At 40.2% G+C, this 14,641-nt stretch overlaps 1 protein-coding gene across 2 annotated transcripts in view; it reads left to right on the forward strand.

Annotated features, from left to right (window-relative positions):
* The window catches only part of DPP4 (dipeptidyl peptidase 4), a 90,437-nt gene that overhangs the window by 14,554 nt on the left and 61,242 nt on the right, over window positions 1-14,641 (forward strand). For both annotated transcript variants that reach the window (XM_036320364.1, XM_036320363.1), the window contains exons 3-5: window positions 11,866-11,961; window positions 12,318-12,409; window positions 13,915-13,995. In XM_036320364.1, the coding sequence (XP_036176257.1) occupies window positions 11,866-11,961; window positions 12,318-12,409; window positions 13,915-13,995 (269 nt within the window). The remainder of the gene's footprint in view (window positions 1-11,865; window positions 11,962-12,317; window positions 12,410-13,914; window positions 13,996-14,641) is intronic.

A 14,641-nucleotide genomic window follows, 5' to 3' on the forward strand; every position in this document is an offset into this window, starting at 1 on the left:
CATTCATAAATATAAAGTTGAGTCATCCAGTACTAGATCATGTGTACCTCCTATCGCTAGAGCACAGTGCTAGCTGCTGTTTGATAAAGGTAAAATAAACTCATTCTTCCAGCTTACTTATAGTCTATTTAAGATAAGACTGTTCAGAGTAAATATTTTAATAATGATATAAAATTATTTGATTAATTGGCAAACTTTTTGGTATAGCAAATAATTATTAAAGATGATAAGGAGAGAGAAATGACATAAGTAGTAAGGGACTGATCCAGAGGCACAAAGAGGGGCCCTGAGAAAATAAAGGCCACAGATGTGGACTGTTTACTTGAGAAGAGATGGCTTGAGGAAGCAGCAGGGTCAGGTAAATAGTTTTTAGGATCAGCACACCCTGTGCAAGCTTAAGAACAAGGCAGGAGTGAGCAGTGAATAGAAATTGAATAGGTGCTGAGGGAGAAGAGATGAAAACAAAGTCCCTAAGGAGCAAGAAGACAAGGATCTGAGGCACAGGCCAGGCCTGCTGGTCACTCTGAGAGCCAAGGAAAGGATTGAAGAGTGGTGCAAGGGACAGACAGAAGGGGGAAATGCGCTCTATGGTGGCTTTTGCTGCAAAGGAGGAATCACTGAATCTTCTCATTGGACAACTTCATACTGTTTTGAAAATGTGTATGCAGGTGCTGAATTGTTCAGGATTGTGTTCTGTTTTAAATCTTGGAAACATGAAAAAGAGAAAGGCAGGAAAGAAGCCTGTTATAAAGCTCTCATGAAAACTATTTATGAGTTTAAAAAGAAAGAGATAATGAGAGTTACTGGAAATAGGAGGGAAGAGTGAATGAGGGTGGTAGAAGCTCCTTTCCAGGAAGTCACAGAGTTGCCATTCTGAATAAGAGTCTAGAGAGAACACTGTAGGGTTTTTAGGAAGAATTGGTATCCCTTTGACTAAGTAGCACTTGAACAAATTATGTTCTAAGGTAACCTACTCAATGACCCAAGTCCAAATGTTACTACCAACCTGCTTATTGATATTAGTTTCAAACTTTGAATACAAACACTTCCATAAAGTGTAATGCATCTACACTAATTCACAAAAACTGCCAACATAGCATTTACTATGTGTAGCCACTTTCCCAGGTACTTGGATTGTTTAGAAGAATGGTTATAATCACAAGTTTTGCAGCCACATTGTCTAGTTCAAATGTGGTTTGGTGCTCACTAGTCATGGACTTGAGTCCAGTTATTGTTCAGGCCTATGTGTGCCTCAGTTTCCTTACCTGTAAAATGGGAATTAGAATAAGTTGTATACAGTCCCTAGAACAGCCCAGAACACTGTAAGAACTCTGTAAGCATTTGTAATTATTATTTTTTATGTATTTTCAACTTTTTTTATTATTATTTTAATAGTTCTAGAGGCAGGTACTGTAATAACACTTGTCCCACACTTGAAAGTTTTGCCGGGCGAATGCTGGTAAGGGCAATTTCTATTGTAGTTTTGTTTTCCAATGATCATTTTTTCTCAAATGAAGACAAACACTTGGCACAGAGAGTAGCATTGCCTATAAATTTTTCTGGAAAGTTCTTGAATGATTCACTATTAGAGCTTCCAACTTCCTCAAATGCTGATGTTCTTGAATCAGTTTTCTTCCTAACACAGACTAGTCACTCTTAGCTTGCACTGTAACACCTTCCATTGATGTCTTACTACAACTATTTTGAGTAGTGTTCAGGAGAAACCAGAACTTTGCTTCAATTTTTGCATGTTTCATAGTCTTGTGGGTCATTTATCTATACAGTTCAGAAGTTTCCACCTTTCTCATCACCTTGAATTACACTGGCTTAACGTCAGTCGACACAGTAGGACATAAAAAACCTTGAAAATCTTGTTTGACCATTATGGTACTAGTCTTGTTTATTCCCCGAACAGTCCTAACGAGGGAAGAGGGAGTGACTATAGTCAGAAAAGATAATGATAAAGCAATTTCCATTTCATGAAAGAATACAACAGCCTTGACATCCTGTTTGGTGCCGGCTTCCTGTGTGTGCTGAATCTGCTGGCTCTTACAGGGTGAAGGCAGAGTGAATCTGGCAGTGTAAACTAGTGGTGGTGGTGGTGGTGTGTGTGTGTGTATGTGAGTGTGTGTGTTGGGAGGAGGGGTTGGAAGTATTGGTCTGGCGAAGAAAGACTAATTTAAACAAAGATCTGAAGGGAGGGAATAGCAAGCCTTGGGCATATCTGAGGAGAGCATTACAGGCCGAGAGTACAGCAAGTTCAAGGTCCCTAAGGCAGGAATGGGCCCCTGTGTCTGTGGAACAGCAGGAAGCCACTGTGGATGGAGTAGAGTGAAAAGGCAGGGGATGAGGAGGTGAGGCTTTTTCATAACAGACAACACCTGCCCCATTAAATTGTTTCCCTTTTTTCCCAAATTATTACTATTCTGAGAAATGTGCATTGTGTCATTTGGTTGGCCTTTCAGAGTAGACCTTTGAAAATCCTATCTAATGAAGAGGGAATATGCTAATTGACTCTCACACCATCACAAAGATGGCAGTGCCCACAGCCACAAGATGGTGGCGGCCAGTCCCCTCAGACCCACCGGGGTGGCAGATGGGCCCGGCCACTCCGCGTGCCTGCCTCTGGAATCCCCCAGACCCCTCAGCACCCCAGCTGCCCAGGGCCGGCCCAAGGCACAGGGAAGCCTTGGATAGTGGCTGCCCAGCCATCCAGGGCCTCCTGAGGCTCAGGTAACCAGGGCTGGCCTAGGCTTGCACTGCCAGCAGTGGTAGCAGCAGAGGTGTGATGGGGCATTGCCTTCCCCTGATTGCCGGGTCACCTCCTGCCCCTGAGGGCTCCCAGACTATGAGAGAGGACAGGCCAGGCTGAGGGATCCCCCTTCCCCCCAGTGCATGAATTTTCATGCACCGAGCCTCTAGTACATTAATAACTTCCTTAAGAAAAATTTGGTCATCTGACACTCTGATCTTAGAGTAAATTCTACAAGCTCCAGCTATAGAAAAAAAGTGATGGCAATCCATTTTTCAGAGGCCACTTGAAGTACCTTGATGTTTCTTCTACTGAGAAGGCAAATCTGACTATTGTGATTATGTGCTATAATGCATCTTGTATATGGTAATCAGAAAAACATCACCTTTCACAAATCCTCTAAGTCCACTAACTTCAACACTTTCCCTCCATACAGCTGACTCCCACTATAGATGCTATGGCTGGTATTAGACATGTCGATGAGAAAAAAGTAATGTTCACTAGCACTTAGCAAATGATCAGATTATACAAGTACAATAGATATTTAATAGATATTTTTTCAATGTGATGCTCTTATTAGGATCGTTTGGGATATGAACATGGTGAAACTAAATGGCAATTATTTAATTTCAGCACCACTGCTCGGTATTCAAAGGAGAGACTTTCTATTCATTTTTGTGCCTGAATGCCCAGCACATAGGGCTTCCTGAATTTTAATCCTGAGCTAAGCACTTTACATATGTTATCTCATTTAATCATGGCAAATCCCTATGGGCTAGATAATGCTTTTATTCTCATTTTATAGGTTTAAAAAAGTGAGGTTTTGAAAGATTTGATAATTTTCCCAAGGCTTCAGAGGGAGAATTAGACCTGAGCTCAAATCCAATCTCTCTGATTTCAAAGCCACTAGTCTTGACCATAGAGTCAATTACTCTTAATTTGTTTATGATATATGTATAACTGTAGTTCTACTGAGAATTTAAGCTATCTTTTAAAAATGTCTCTATCTACACGCCTTTTAAGAAATACGAGCTCTATTGTCGGCCCTTATAAAGCCAACTGCTCAAAACATTGGCCTGTCATACCACGGAAATTATATTAAGACCGTGATTGCTACTTTATTAAGCATTAAAAATATCTTAAAAATAGTATTAAATAAATCCGAGAGGCAAGCACACTTTCTGCCCCATTCGCATTTCCGTCGCAAAACTTTGCCTTAAAACTCCACCCCTGAAATCCCATCCTGCCTCAGTAAGCAGACATTCCTTTTGTGATTGGCTAAGTCAGAGGGAGGGGCCTTTGTTGTTCCAAGATGGAATGACTACTGGTGGAAAGCTGATTTCAAAGGAGCCACCTTTTGGCCTCTTGACCTTTTCTGGGAAGGTCGGCTGGCAAAAGGTGTAGCCATTGAAATGCAAATTAACATTCCTAAAGATGGCTGCTGGAGGGAATTGGGTTACCTGCATGCTAGGGGAAGGGCGTGTCTATCCCTCCCTCCATTATAAAAGGGTGTAGCTTTAAACTTTTTAATGGCAAGAAAAGAGACCTTAAACTTTTAGAGCTTTAAATGTTGGGTAGCAAATTAAATACTTAGCATTTTTTAAATCAATACTTTTACATTTAAGGATACATTTCAAATAAAATATAAGGCATTTTTTAATTAATAGATTAACTTCTATCATCTAGATTTCATACTAGGCATATTCAGATCAACATTTCAGTATTATAAATCTCAATACTTTTAGATGATTTGAACTTAAAAGTCTTAAGTTTCCAGCCAATAAGCCTGGCATAGCTGCTAAATTTCAAAATGGTCACAATTTTCCTGCTGGGGAAGTTAAGAAGCAAACCCATAGCTATTCACATGTAAATTTGACTATCAACTTCCTGGTGGTACTTGCCTCAGGGCAGGAAATTTCAAAAGAGCTACTTTAAATCGCCTTTGGAAACCAACCTGCATTTCTTTCTCAGGTTCATCTCCGCCATTTTTAAGGCCAAAACAGTCTCGGGTTTTTATTCTGTACACAGCAAAAGGTCAAGTTCAGCTCAAAACTATGTGCACTCGTTTTTAAACTGGCCTTTTCCCTTTACATGTGCCCAGAAATCCCGGATGCATTTATGAATTTGTAAAAGCTTTTCAATTACAAGAAGGACTTTAATTTTAGAATACTTGGGGAGGGGGCATCCATATTGGATCACCAAGTGCTCAGCAAATGACTCAGATGGCATATTTTTCCCAAAGTCATGCTTAATAGAAAAAGACATTTTAAATTTTTTCCTATTTCGCTTTCTAAAGTCATGGCTAGCAGCCAAGGTTATCTTAGCCAAAGTTTGGTGTTCCAAACATGTTCTCTGGTAATTTTTAAATAAAACATTAAGTAATCTCATTGTGGGAGAGCTTATAGCTCTGCTTTTTCCTGCCACCTTGAATCTCTCCATACCAGAGGTGGATTCGGCAGCGGTATTTCATTTCTTATTACAGATTGTAGATTCCAAATACAAATTAAGATTTTAATTTGGACAAGAAACCACATTAAGATGACCATGGCACTCTTTTTTCAGCCTGATTTAAAAAAGTACCTTTTAATATTCCAATTTCTTTTTTTTTTAAATATATTTTATTGATTTTTTACAGAGAGGAAGGGAGAGAGATAGAGAGTTAGAAACATCGATGATGAGAGAAACATCGATCAGCTGCCTCCTGCACATCTCCCACCGGGGATATGCCAGCAACCCAGGTACATGCCCCTGACCGGAATTGAACCCGGGACCTTTCAGTCCGAAGGCCGACGCTCTATCCACTGAGCCAAACCAGTTTCGGCCCAATTTCTTTATAATTTGGCCTTTTTGCACAGGTGATTCTATTCACGGAGAATTAAACATTTCAAGATTAGGACATGGAGGGGGCCATAAAGGCCATTCCTCCCATTTTTTGTTTTCTTTTTGCTCCTCTTAAGGAGCGGAGGGTGCAAGGGGGAGGAGATCTATCCTCCTTGACGTCTCCTAAAGGCTCTAGCAAATGAAATACTGTTTTCCACAAGGGGAAACAATTTTTGGAGGCAATTGTTTTCCTGCTGCTGACTTTTTTCAAGTTCTGACTAACTTTTTGGCAAATGTACCCTTTTTCAAGAAACCAAAGGTTATGTTCTATGCAAAAACTGTAAGAGATTACCTTCTAAAATTTTAACTCCTGAAGCATGCAAATCAAAAGTCTCTAATAAAGTTTCTTACTTTTTAAAAACCAAATCCTGCCCCGAAACGTTCCCAGCCTACTTATAGCTTGAGACTTCTGAAGTTGATCCTGGGCATTGCGTGCGGTGAATTTCCCCCACCTTTTTTCAGTGAATTTTCCACACCTTTTCTTGGTGAATTCTTTCTTCCTCACCTTTTTCGGTGAAACTTCCTTTTTTCGCTCTAGCGAAACCTTCACTTCCAGTTTTCCCTTTTTGGGTGCCAGATGTTGAGTGTTTCCTTCCCACGTCCCGTGTGGCTCAGGGTTCAGGAACTGGAAGCAGAGCCGCACACGAATATGAAAAGACAAGAGATAATTTGAAATATTGGAGGACCAGGTGGGCAAGTCCAACTCAAGGGGAAGGTCTTCCTCCCGTGCTCAGGCCTCACCAAGCTTTTATTGATTTGGGATGCACCCATAGCATAGCCCTTAGGCAGGTGACCCCCTGCAACAGGCAGACTAGCCCATCAGCAAGGATTTACATAATAATAAATGGGGGAGTTGTTTCAGCTACCACTGTCTGGACAAACAGAGGTGGCGCCTAGCTCCAACCTTTGCGAGGGCTTCAAAGGCATCCAGCCTGGGGGGGTGGGGGTGGGGTTCTCTGTCTATGCTTATCAGATAGTGAAGGCAATAAACAGTTTCCCACAATTACCATATGGAACACAAGTACTTTATAACCAGATATCTTTTTCCCATGTTTAATAACTTTATGAGTTTATGAGGTGTAAAGAGCATATTTCATTAGCCACTTATTTACTAAAACAGCTTAACTTTGTGAAGTAGAAATATTATACATCATAGCTTAATACAGACAAAAAAAAGTTTATTATTAATGAGTATATAAGTATTCAAAATATCCTGTAACCATAAAGGAACAACTGATCAAAGCAAGACTATTCCATGGGACGACATTACTCTCTTACTTGGATCTTGCCATTCTGGAATTACTTGTACTCAGAAATGATTTTGATCCCATAGCAAGGATTCATTAGATGACCACACACTTTGATGAGAATTCATCCTCAGGTTGAATCATTTTGGAAGCTGTTATGCTAAAGCAGTTTTGACTGATAAAAAATGGCATTTTCCTATGGTTCAACCTACTGGTTGCTCTCATCCAAGAAGTAGAATATAAAGTTGTTAGCCTTTTTTTTAATTTTTAAATTGAAGAAAATTTAAATTATTTTTAATGTGAATCTGAGAGTTTCTATATATGCTGACGGATAACATATGATTAACTGCTCTACTTGGCTAGCACAGTGCTTTGAACTGATAAGTCAAATGAACGACATGTCCCAGGCCCACCAGGAAAACCACACAAGCAGCCAAAGCCCTTCATCTGTCGCCGCAGCAGCGCCCTGTCAGTGAGCAAGTAGACAGGAAGGAGAGACGTGGGCATGTCCTCTGTTTGACAGAATAGGTTGTAACTTGGCAGCCAACTGTGAACTTGCTAAAGGTCAAAACCTGGACTTGGCACTCACATCTCACAGAACTCGCTTAGCTAGATGTTTCACAAGTGTCTTCCAATGCACACTGCTTATCAAATGGCAAGGCAAAAAACAAGGAACATTTGTTGCTCTACTTGCTCCAATTTAGCAGCGCTGTTCTGGGCTGGGTAGCCAGGATATGGAAGCTGACTCGCAGGGTCATTGTAAAGGAGCTGAGTGTTGGTTCACACTCAGAACACAGAACAAGGGGACCTGAGCCTGGCATGGGTGTCATGGGCCATAGCAAGAGTGTGGCATCCATGTTGATATCTGGAACATGAGCAGATGGGTCAAAATCACGCTGGGCCCATTATGAGCAGAAAGGAGGCTGAGCATGGTAGAGAGGATGGCTTTAGAAAAGCTATGGCCTAACGGAAAAGGAGCCCAGCAGTGTCTGAGGAGGGTAGATAAGTGCTCAGTGAGAAGAGCAGCACTCTGGGCAGCAGGTGACAGCACAGGGAATTTTACCTCAATTAACAATATTTCAGATGTAGTTGTATTATTCTGGGAAACCTGAGTAAATACTGTGTGTGATCTATTAGAGATACTCAATTCATTCTCTTCTTACAAAACCAAGAATCTGTGATAGATGTTCTGTGGGGATATGTCTGCTTTTTATATATACAACTTAGTCTATTCAGGCTGCTGTATCAGCTTACCATCGTCTGGGTGACTTAAACAGCAAACATTTATTTCTCATAGTTCTGGAGATGGGGAAGTCTAAGGCACTGCGGATTCAGTGTCTGGTGTCTGGTGAGGGTCTGTGTCCTGTGGCATCACATGGTGGAGTCACTTTTCTAAGCACACTAATTCCATTCATGAGGAATCCACTCTCATGACCTAATCACCTTCCAAAGGCCTCATCTCCAAACACCATCACGTTGGGGTTAAAATTTCTACATATGAATTTTTGTGGGACACAAACATTCAGTCCATTGCTGTATATGCAAAAAAAAGTGAGGTAGGCTGTAAGTATAGGTCTATCTAGACATAAGCAGTAGCAGATAACATTAGGACTGTGAATGTCTATAACCATTTATATTTTGATTTATACTAATTTAGGGATGGGTGTTATGTATATGTTAGACTAATATCTCTTGGTAGCAGGTTATATATTCTCAACAGCATTTTTAGTACTCACTTTATAGCTATTTGATGTATGAAAGACTGATTGAATGAATACAAACAACTGAGGGCATTTAGTGGACAAATCTAGATTTGTAGTTTTATAGTCCAATATAAGTTTCACATAATATTTTCTGTGGCCCAAGGCTTTACTCTTGTTTGAATGTTGACAAATCCAAAGGCTGGTTATATTCATTCGCTCTATTTCTGCTTACAAACATAAATATCTTACTAACTTTCAGAGGTGAAATGCAGACCTAATTTTGAAAAAAAACAAAAAAAGAAAGGTGTTTTTTTTTCTAAAAAAACAAACCTCTTTTACTTAATTAATAAACTAGGTTTAAATCCATGGAGTAATGAAGCAAAGTGTTGCAAATTTATCTGTTTAAAACTAAAGCTTTCATAGGCAGAATCAAGACTGTGTGATAAGATCAAAAGAAATAAAGTCTTAAGAATAGATTTTGAAAGAGGATTTCCTATAAGAGAATAACATTTCCAAAGGCTGTAAAAAATTAACTAGAGAAGGTATTGCTAGCTTTACAATCCCCAAAGAGTAAGAATTGCCACTGTAGGAATATTATGATGGTGGTTGCTTTTGTGAGTGTGTGTTTGCTTGCATGTGGAAACAGTAGAGAATTTGGAAAAAAAGACTTTAGGCTGTTTGTCATCAGTGGAAGATCTGGGGTTGAGGAAGAAGAATCACATTGTCTTGACTATGCTTGTTGGAATATATCCTATGTCACTCAAAAACAAAACCTTTTTGTGTGTGTGCCTACTTACTATGGCATAGAACTGTGCTAGGAGCTAAGATGGATGCAATACATACGTACATACATTCATAAGGCCCTACATGGCCTACCTGTGTAGAGACCACACAGGTAGGCTGGTAGGCCTGGAAAAACAGTTATCAGTGCAGGTCATTGTTACAAGAGCCAAATGAGCAGTGTGGGGCAAAAGTCAGAGAAGGTAGAATTGAAGTTTCTGTGAAGAGGTGGGAATTGGAGGGTGGAGCATTGCCACAGCCAAGGAAGCAGTTGAAGACATTGCAGGGAAGTGGCTTAGGCCAAGAAACAGAGGCAGAAAAGCCTCAGAAGATCTGTTGGGTTCAGTAGGCAGATCAGTGTAGCTAGGTAAGAAGGTTCATGCAGGAGAGAGTAGAAATGAGGTTGGAAAGGGAGTCTCATGCTAGATTGTGGAGGCCACAAATACCAGGCTGAGGAGTATGAATCTTCCTGCAGGCAGTGGCGAATCATTGAAAGATTCTAGTGGCTATGCAGTGGAAGCATTGGATTAGAGAAACCTATGCCAGGGATACCTGGGAAAAAAGGTTTCACAGGAAGACTCTAGAGCAGTGGTTCTCAACCTTCCTAATGCCACCACCCTTTAATACAGTTCCTCATGTTGTGGTAACCCCCAATTTCATTGTTACAAATTGAACATAATTAAAGTATAGTGATTAATCACAAAAACAATATGTAATTATATATGTGTCTTCCGATGGTCTTAGGTGACCCCTGTGAAAGGGTCATTCGACCCCCAAAGGGGTCGTGACCCACAGGTTGAGAACTGTTGCTCTAGAGGATTGTGTGGATGGGGATAATGGTAAAAGAGAGGGAGACATCAAAAATGATGTTCAGATTTTGAATTTGGGTCACCAGTAAAAAATTTAAAACCACACAAACTCTCTAGGGAAAACTAGTTTTGGAAGGAAGACAATACTTTTAGATAAGGTAGGTATAGGATTAAGCATGGGACAAGTCAACTAAGAAACCTCAACACAGCACGGGAAATGTATTTGGGGTGTGGTAATGAGTACAGATTTTGTCATTTATTTAAATGGAAAATATGCCTAAAATTCAGGAAGTCACATTCTTCGGAGTTCTCTGGAAGGAATAATATAGAGAGAGAAGCACAGAAAGCTGAAGGCTGAGTATCAAAGCATTTCTGCCTTAGAGGTCAATGGAGAAACATTGAGTCAAAGCAGGAGATAGAAAAAGTAACGGTAAATGAGTCAGAACAGCTGAAGAGTTACAGAATCAAGGGCAAGGTTTCATGAAAACTTCCACCAAGTTAAGGAAAAGTGACCATAAAACCAAAGATCCCTGAATTGGGTAATGAGCATGTCTTAAAGGTCTGTGCATTGGGAGAGGGATTAAAAGAGACCTCGGGGCCTCAAGAAAGCAGCTATTGGCTGGGAATGTGCCTAATCAAACTAGTATATGCTGTAATCGTAAAATATATACCAGATTTCAAAGATGTAGCATTTAAAAAAGAATGTTAAAGACCCCAGTAATAGCATTTAAATATTGACTACACATTGAAATGGTGATATTTTGGATATATTGGATTAAATAAAAGATACTGTTAAAATTAATTTCATCTTAAAAATTTTTAATAAGGCTCACTAGAAAGTGTACTTACATTGTATCTTTACTAGAGGCCCAATGAATGAAATTTGTGAATGGAGGGGAGGGGTGTCCCTCAGCCTGGCCTGTACCCTCTCCAATCCGGGACCACTTGGGGGATGTCCATCTGCCGGTTTAGGCCCAAACCGGCAGTTGGACATCCCTCTCGCAATCCAGGACCGCTGGCTCCTAACCGCTCACCTACTTGCCTTCTTGATCACCCCTAACCACTCTGCCTGCCTTCCTGATCACCCCTAATCACCTCTGCCTGCCTGCATGATTGCCCCTAACTGCTCCCCTGACAGCCTGATCACCCCTAACTGCGCCCCTGCTGTACTGCCTGCCATATTGCCCCCTAACTGCTCCCCCACCAGCCTGATTGCACCACTAAATGCTTGTTCCCCCACCTGCCTGATCACCCTAACTGCTTTCTCCCCAGCCGGCCTGATCTCTCCCTTACCTGCCCTCCCCTGCCGGCCTGATTGCCCCTAATCGTCTCTGCCTCAGCCCCCACCATCATGGCTTTGTCCGGAAGGAAGTCGGACATCCAGAAGATGTCCGGTCAATCCAGTCTAATTAGCATATTACCCTTTTATTAGTATAGATTGAACATCACTAATCTAGACCTTCATAATGAAGGTCACTAATATATGGTGAAACATACACTCACATACTCTTTAATGGTTAAATGCGTTTTCACTCCATCCACCCAATTCGAAATCTTTCAAAATGTGCTTTGCATTTTGTGAGTATATTTTTGTATCTTGTAACCAGTATATTGTAGAGACCCATTTGTTTATTTTATGCAAAAATTAGGCTATTCCATCTTACTAAACATTTGGCTCTTTTTTCAACCAACAGATGATGTTATAGTTGATGATCGCAGGACCTACACTCTAACTGATTATTTAAAAAGTACTATTAGAATGAAGAACTACAACTTGCGGTGGATTTCAGGTAAGGATTTTTTGGGGAAGGGGGCGAATTTTTATGCTTATATTCATTCCAATTAGGTTGTGGAGCACTTTTATGGTACTGAGAAGATATTCTTGCTTTTTAAAACCATATAAGAGAGAATCTTTTTCTACCTAAGGGTGCAAAGGAAGTTAAGCTAGAAAGCTTATTTCACAAAAATCATGGACAAGTGAATGGATACCAGTGTAATAGTCATCACTTAATGTTTTTTTAAACTTAGAAATGCTTATTTAGTATTTGTGCAAACTTGAATCTTAAATTTTTATTGCATAATTTTTAGCTTATGAAGATGTTTAATAGCAACTTGAAATATTGATCTGGTCGTTTTCTCTCTTTAGACCATGAATATCTCTACAAACAAGAAAATAATGTCTTGCTATTCAATGCTGACCATGGAAACAGCTCCACTTTCTTGGAGAACAGTACATTTGTATGTTTAATCACATAATTAATTCATACTTTAAGGAAATTCTGGGGATTTTTTTCATAACCTTTTAAATTCTGAGTACTATCTTTTCATGCTGTTGGACTCTCTCTGCAGCATATGGCACAGTGGATCTTTCTCTCCTTCTTGGAATGTTCCCTGCCTTGGCTACTTTTTAGTCTCCTTTGACGATTCCTCCTCCTCTGCCCATACTCCTAAATGTAAGTGTCCTCAGGGCCCCTCTCCTCACTTGGCTGGCCCCTCTCCTCACTTTGCATGCTCTCCTTCAGTAAAGTCCATGCCCTTCCACAACCTCAGCATTCTCTTTCTGGCCTTGATTCTCCAGTATACACTTGTAACACTAACCTCCTCTCATGATCTAAACCTCTGTTTCTAATAGCTTGCTTGTTTCTGTATACGAATGGTCTGCAGGCATTTTAAACTCAGTATCCCAAACTAAACTAGTTATTTTCCCTTCACTCTCCTAGCAAACTGAGAGCATCCTGCTCCTCTTCCTGAGTTCCCTATCTTGGTAAATAGTGCTCTCCTACAAGCCAATCCTCCTTGGCTCCTCCCCATATTTAGCTAATCAACAAAACCTCTCAAGTGTCTCTCAGGTTTCCATTTCACTGTAGAGTCCTGGTTCAAGGCTTGTTTCATCTTGTCATAGTGAGTATTCTAATGTGTGTCCGTCTCTCCAAACCATAGACCAGATCATTGCATTGCCCACATCCAGGGCTGAGACAACCCCTCTCATCTCATCTCAGTCACTGTGTCACCAGAGCACCTTTGTAAAAAACAGATAAGATTCTAGCAAATTCATCTGCAAAAATAGTCATATTTCTGCTTCTTATATTTAAGTCCTAGCTATTTTTATAATTTTATGTCCTCTTAGCTTGTATTTTGTCTGATGTACCATATACTGTACTAGTATTCATGTTACACCTAACCTTTAGACAGTCTTTAAATATGCATACCCTGCCCTAACCAGTTTGGCTCAGTGGATAGCATCAGCCTGAGGACTGAAGCGTCCAGGTTCGATTTCAGTCAAGGGCATATACCTTGGTTGCGGGCACATCCCCAGTAGGGGTTGTGCTGGAGGCAGCTGATAGATGTTTCTCTCTTATCGATGTTTCTAACTCTCCATCCCTCTCCCTCCCTCTCTGTAAAAATCAATTTTATATATATATATATATATATATATATATATATATATACCCTTTTTGCTCATGCTGTTCCCCCTACCAAGAAAGTTCTCTGTTTCTGATCCCCACCCTCACAGCTGTCTTTTCTTCATTAAAATTAATCCTTCCCTCCCTGGTTCTCTAACCCTGATCACCATCCACCTTTCATCATGGTCATTGGTGTGGAGGAATGTGCCATCTTTCCAGATTGTAAGCTCCCAAGGCACAAGCCACATATCTAAAGCGATACCCTCTACATAGTAAGTGCTCAATAAATGGCAGTTAAATGGGATTGTTTAATTGTTCTTTTTTCTACTTGATTGGCAGGATCAATTTGGACATTCTATAAGTGATTATTCAGTGTCTCCTGATAGACAGTTTGTTCTCTTCGAGTACAACTATGTGAAGGTAACATAAATGTTTTCTTATTGTGACATTTAAAGAATCCTAAGAGTATGTTATGTTATAACTGATTTCCAGGATATGTACTGGTACATTTAAGATTGATACCTAGTAATATAGCAGGCACTAAAAGCAGCCTGTGGAGGAGAAATGCTTCTCATTCATAAGTCCAAAAAATGTTTTAAAAGACATTTATTTGAGTATTTGCAAATACTAAAAAGTATAGGTAATATAATATAGATACTAAAAACATAACAAAATAGAACTTATAATTGAAAAGTAAGTTTGCATGTCTGACTTGAACATCCAGTAATATAACTCCTTATTTTCTTTGTCTCAGCTTTACATGCAGTAAAACTCTCAATAAGTATTTGCTTTGAAAAAAATTAAACTTCTCTTCCTTCAGAAGAGACTCTGAAAGGTGACCCAGACCACTCCCCAGCCTGCCTGTCCCACCATATACACCCCATTCTAAAGGGGAGCCCCATCCCTATAAGAACACTTAGCTTCCCCCAGTCATCCAGCCCCACATCAAATTCTCCCACATTCATGGAAAGGTTACAGTTTGATCACACATCCTCTTCATGTTTGGGATGGCTGCAAAGCACCAGTAACTTTAACCTCAGCTTTTGGGTTATTCGTGGATTTGACA

The sequence above is a fragment of the Myotis myotis genome, unplaced genomic scaffold, assembly GCF_014108235.1.
Source record: "Myotis myotis isolate mMyoMyo1 unplaced genomic scaffold, mMyoMyo1.p scaffold_m19_p_8, whole genome shotgun sequence".
Classification (NCBI taxonomy): domain Eukaryota; kingdom Metazoa; phylum Chordata; class Mammalia; order Chiroptera; family Vespertilionidae; genus Myotis; species Myotis myotis.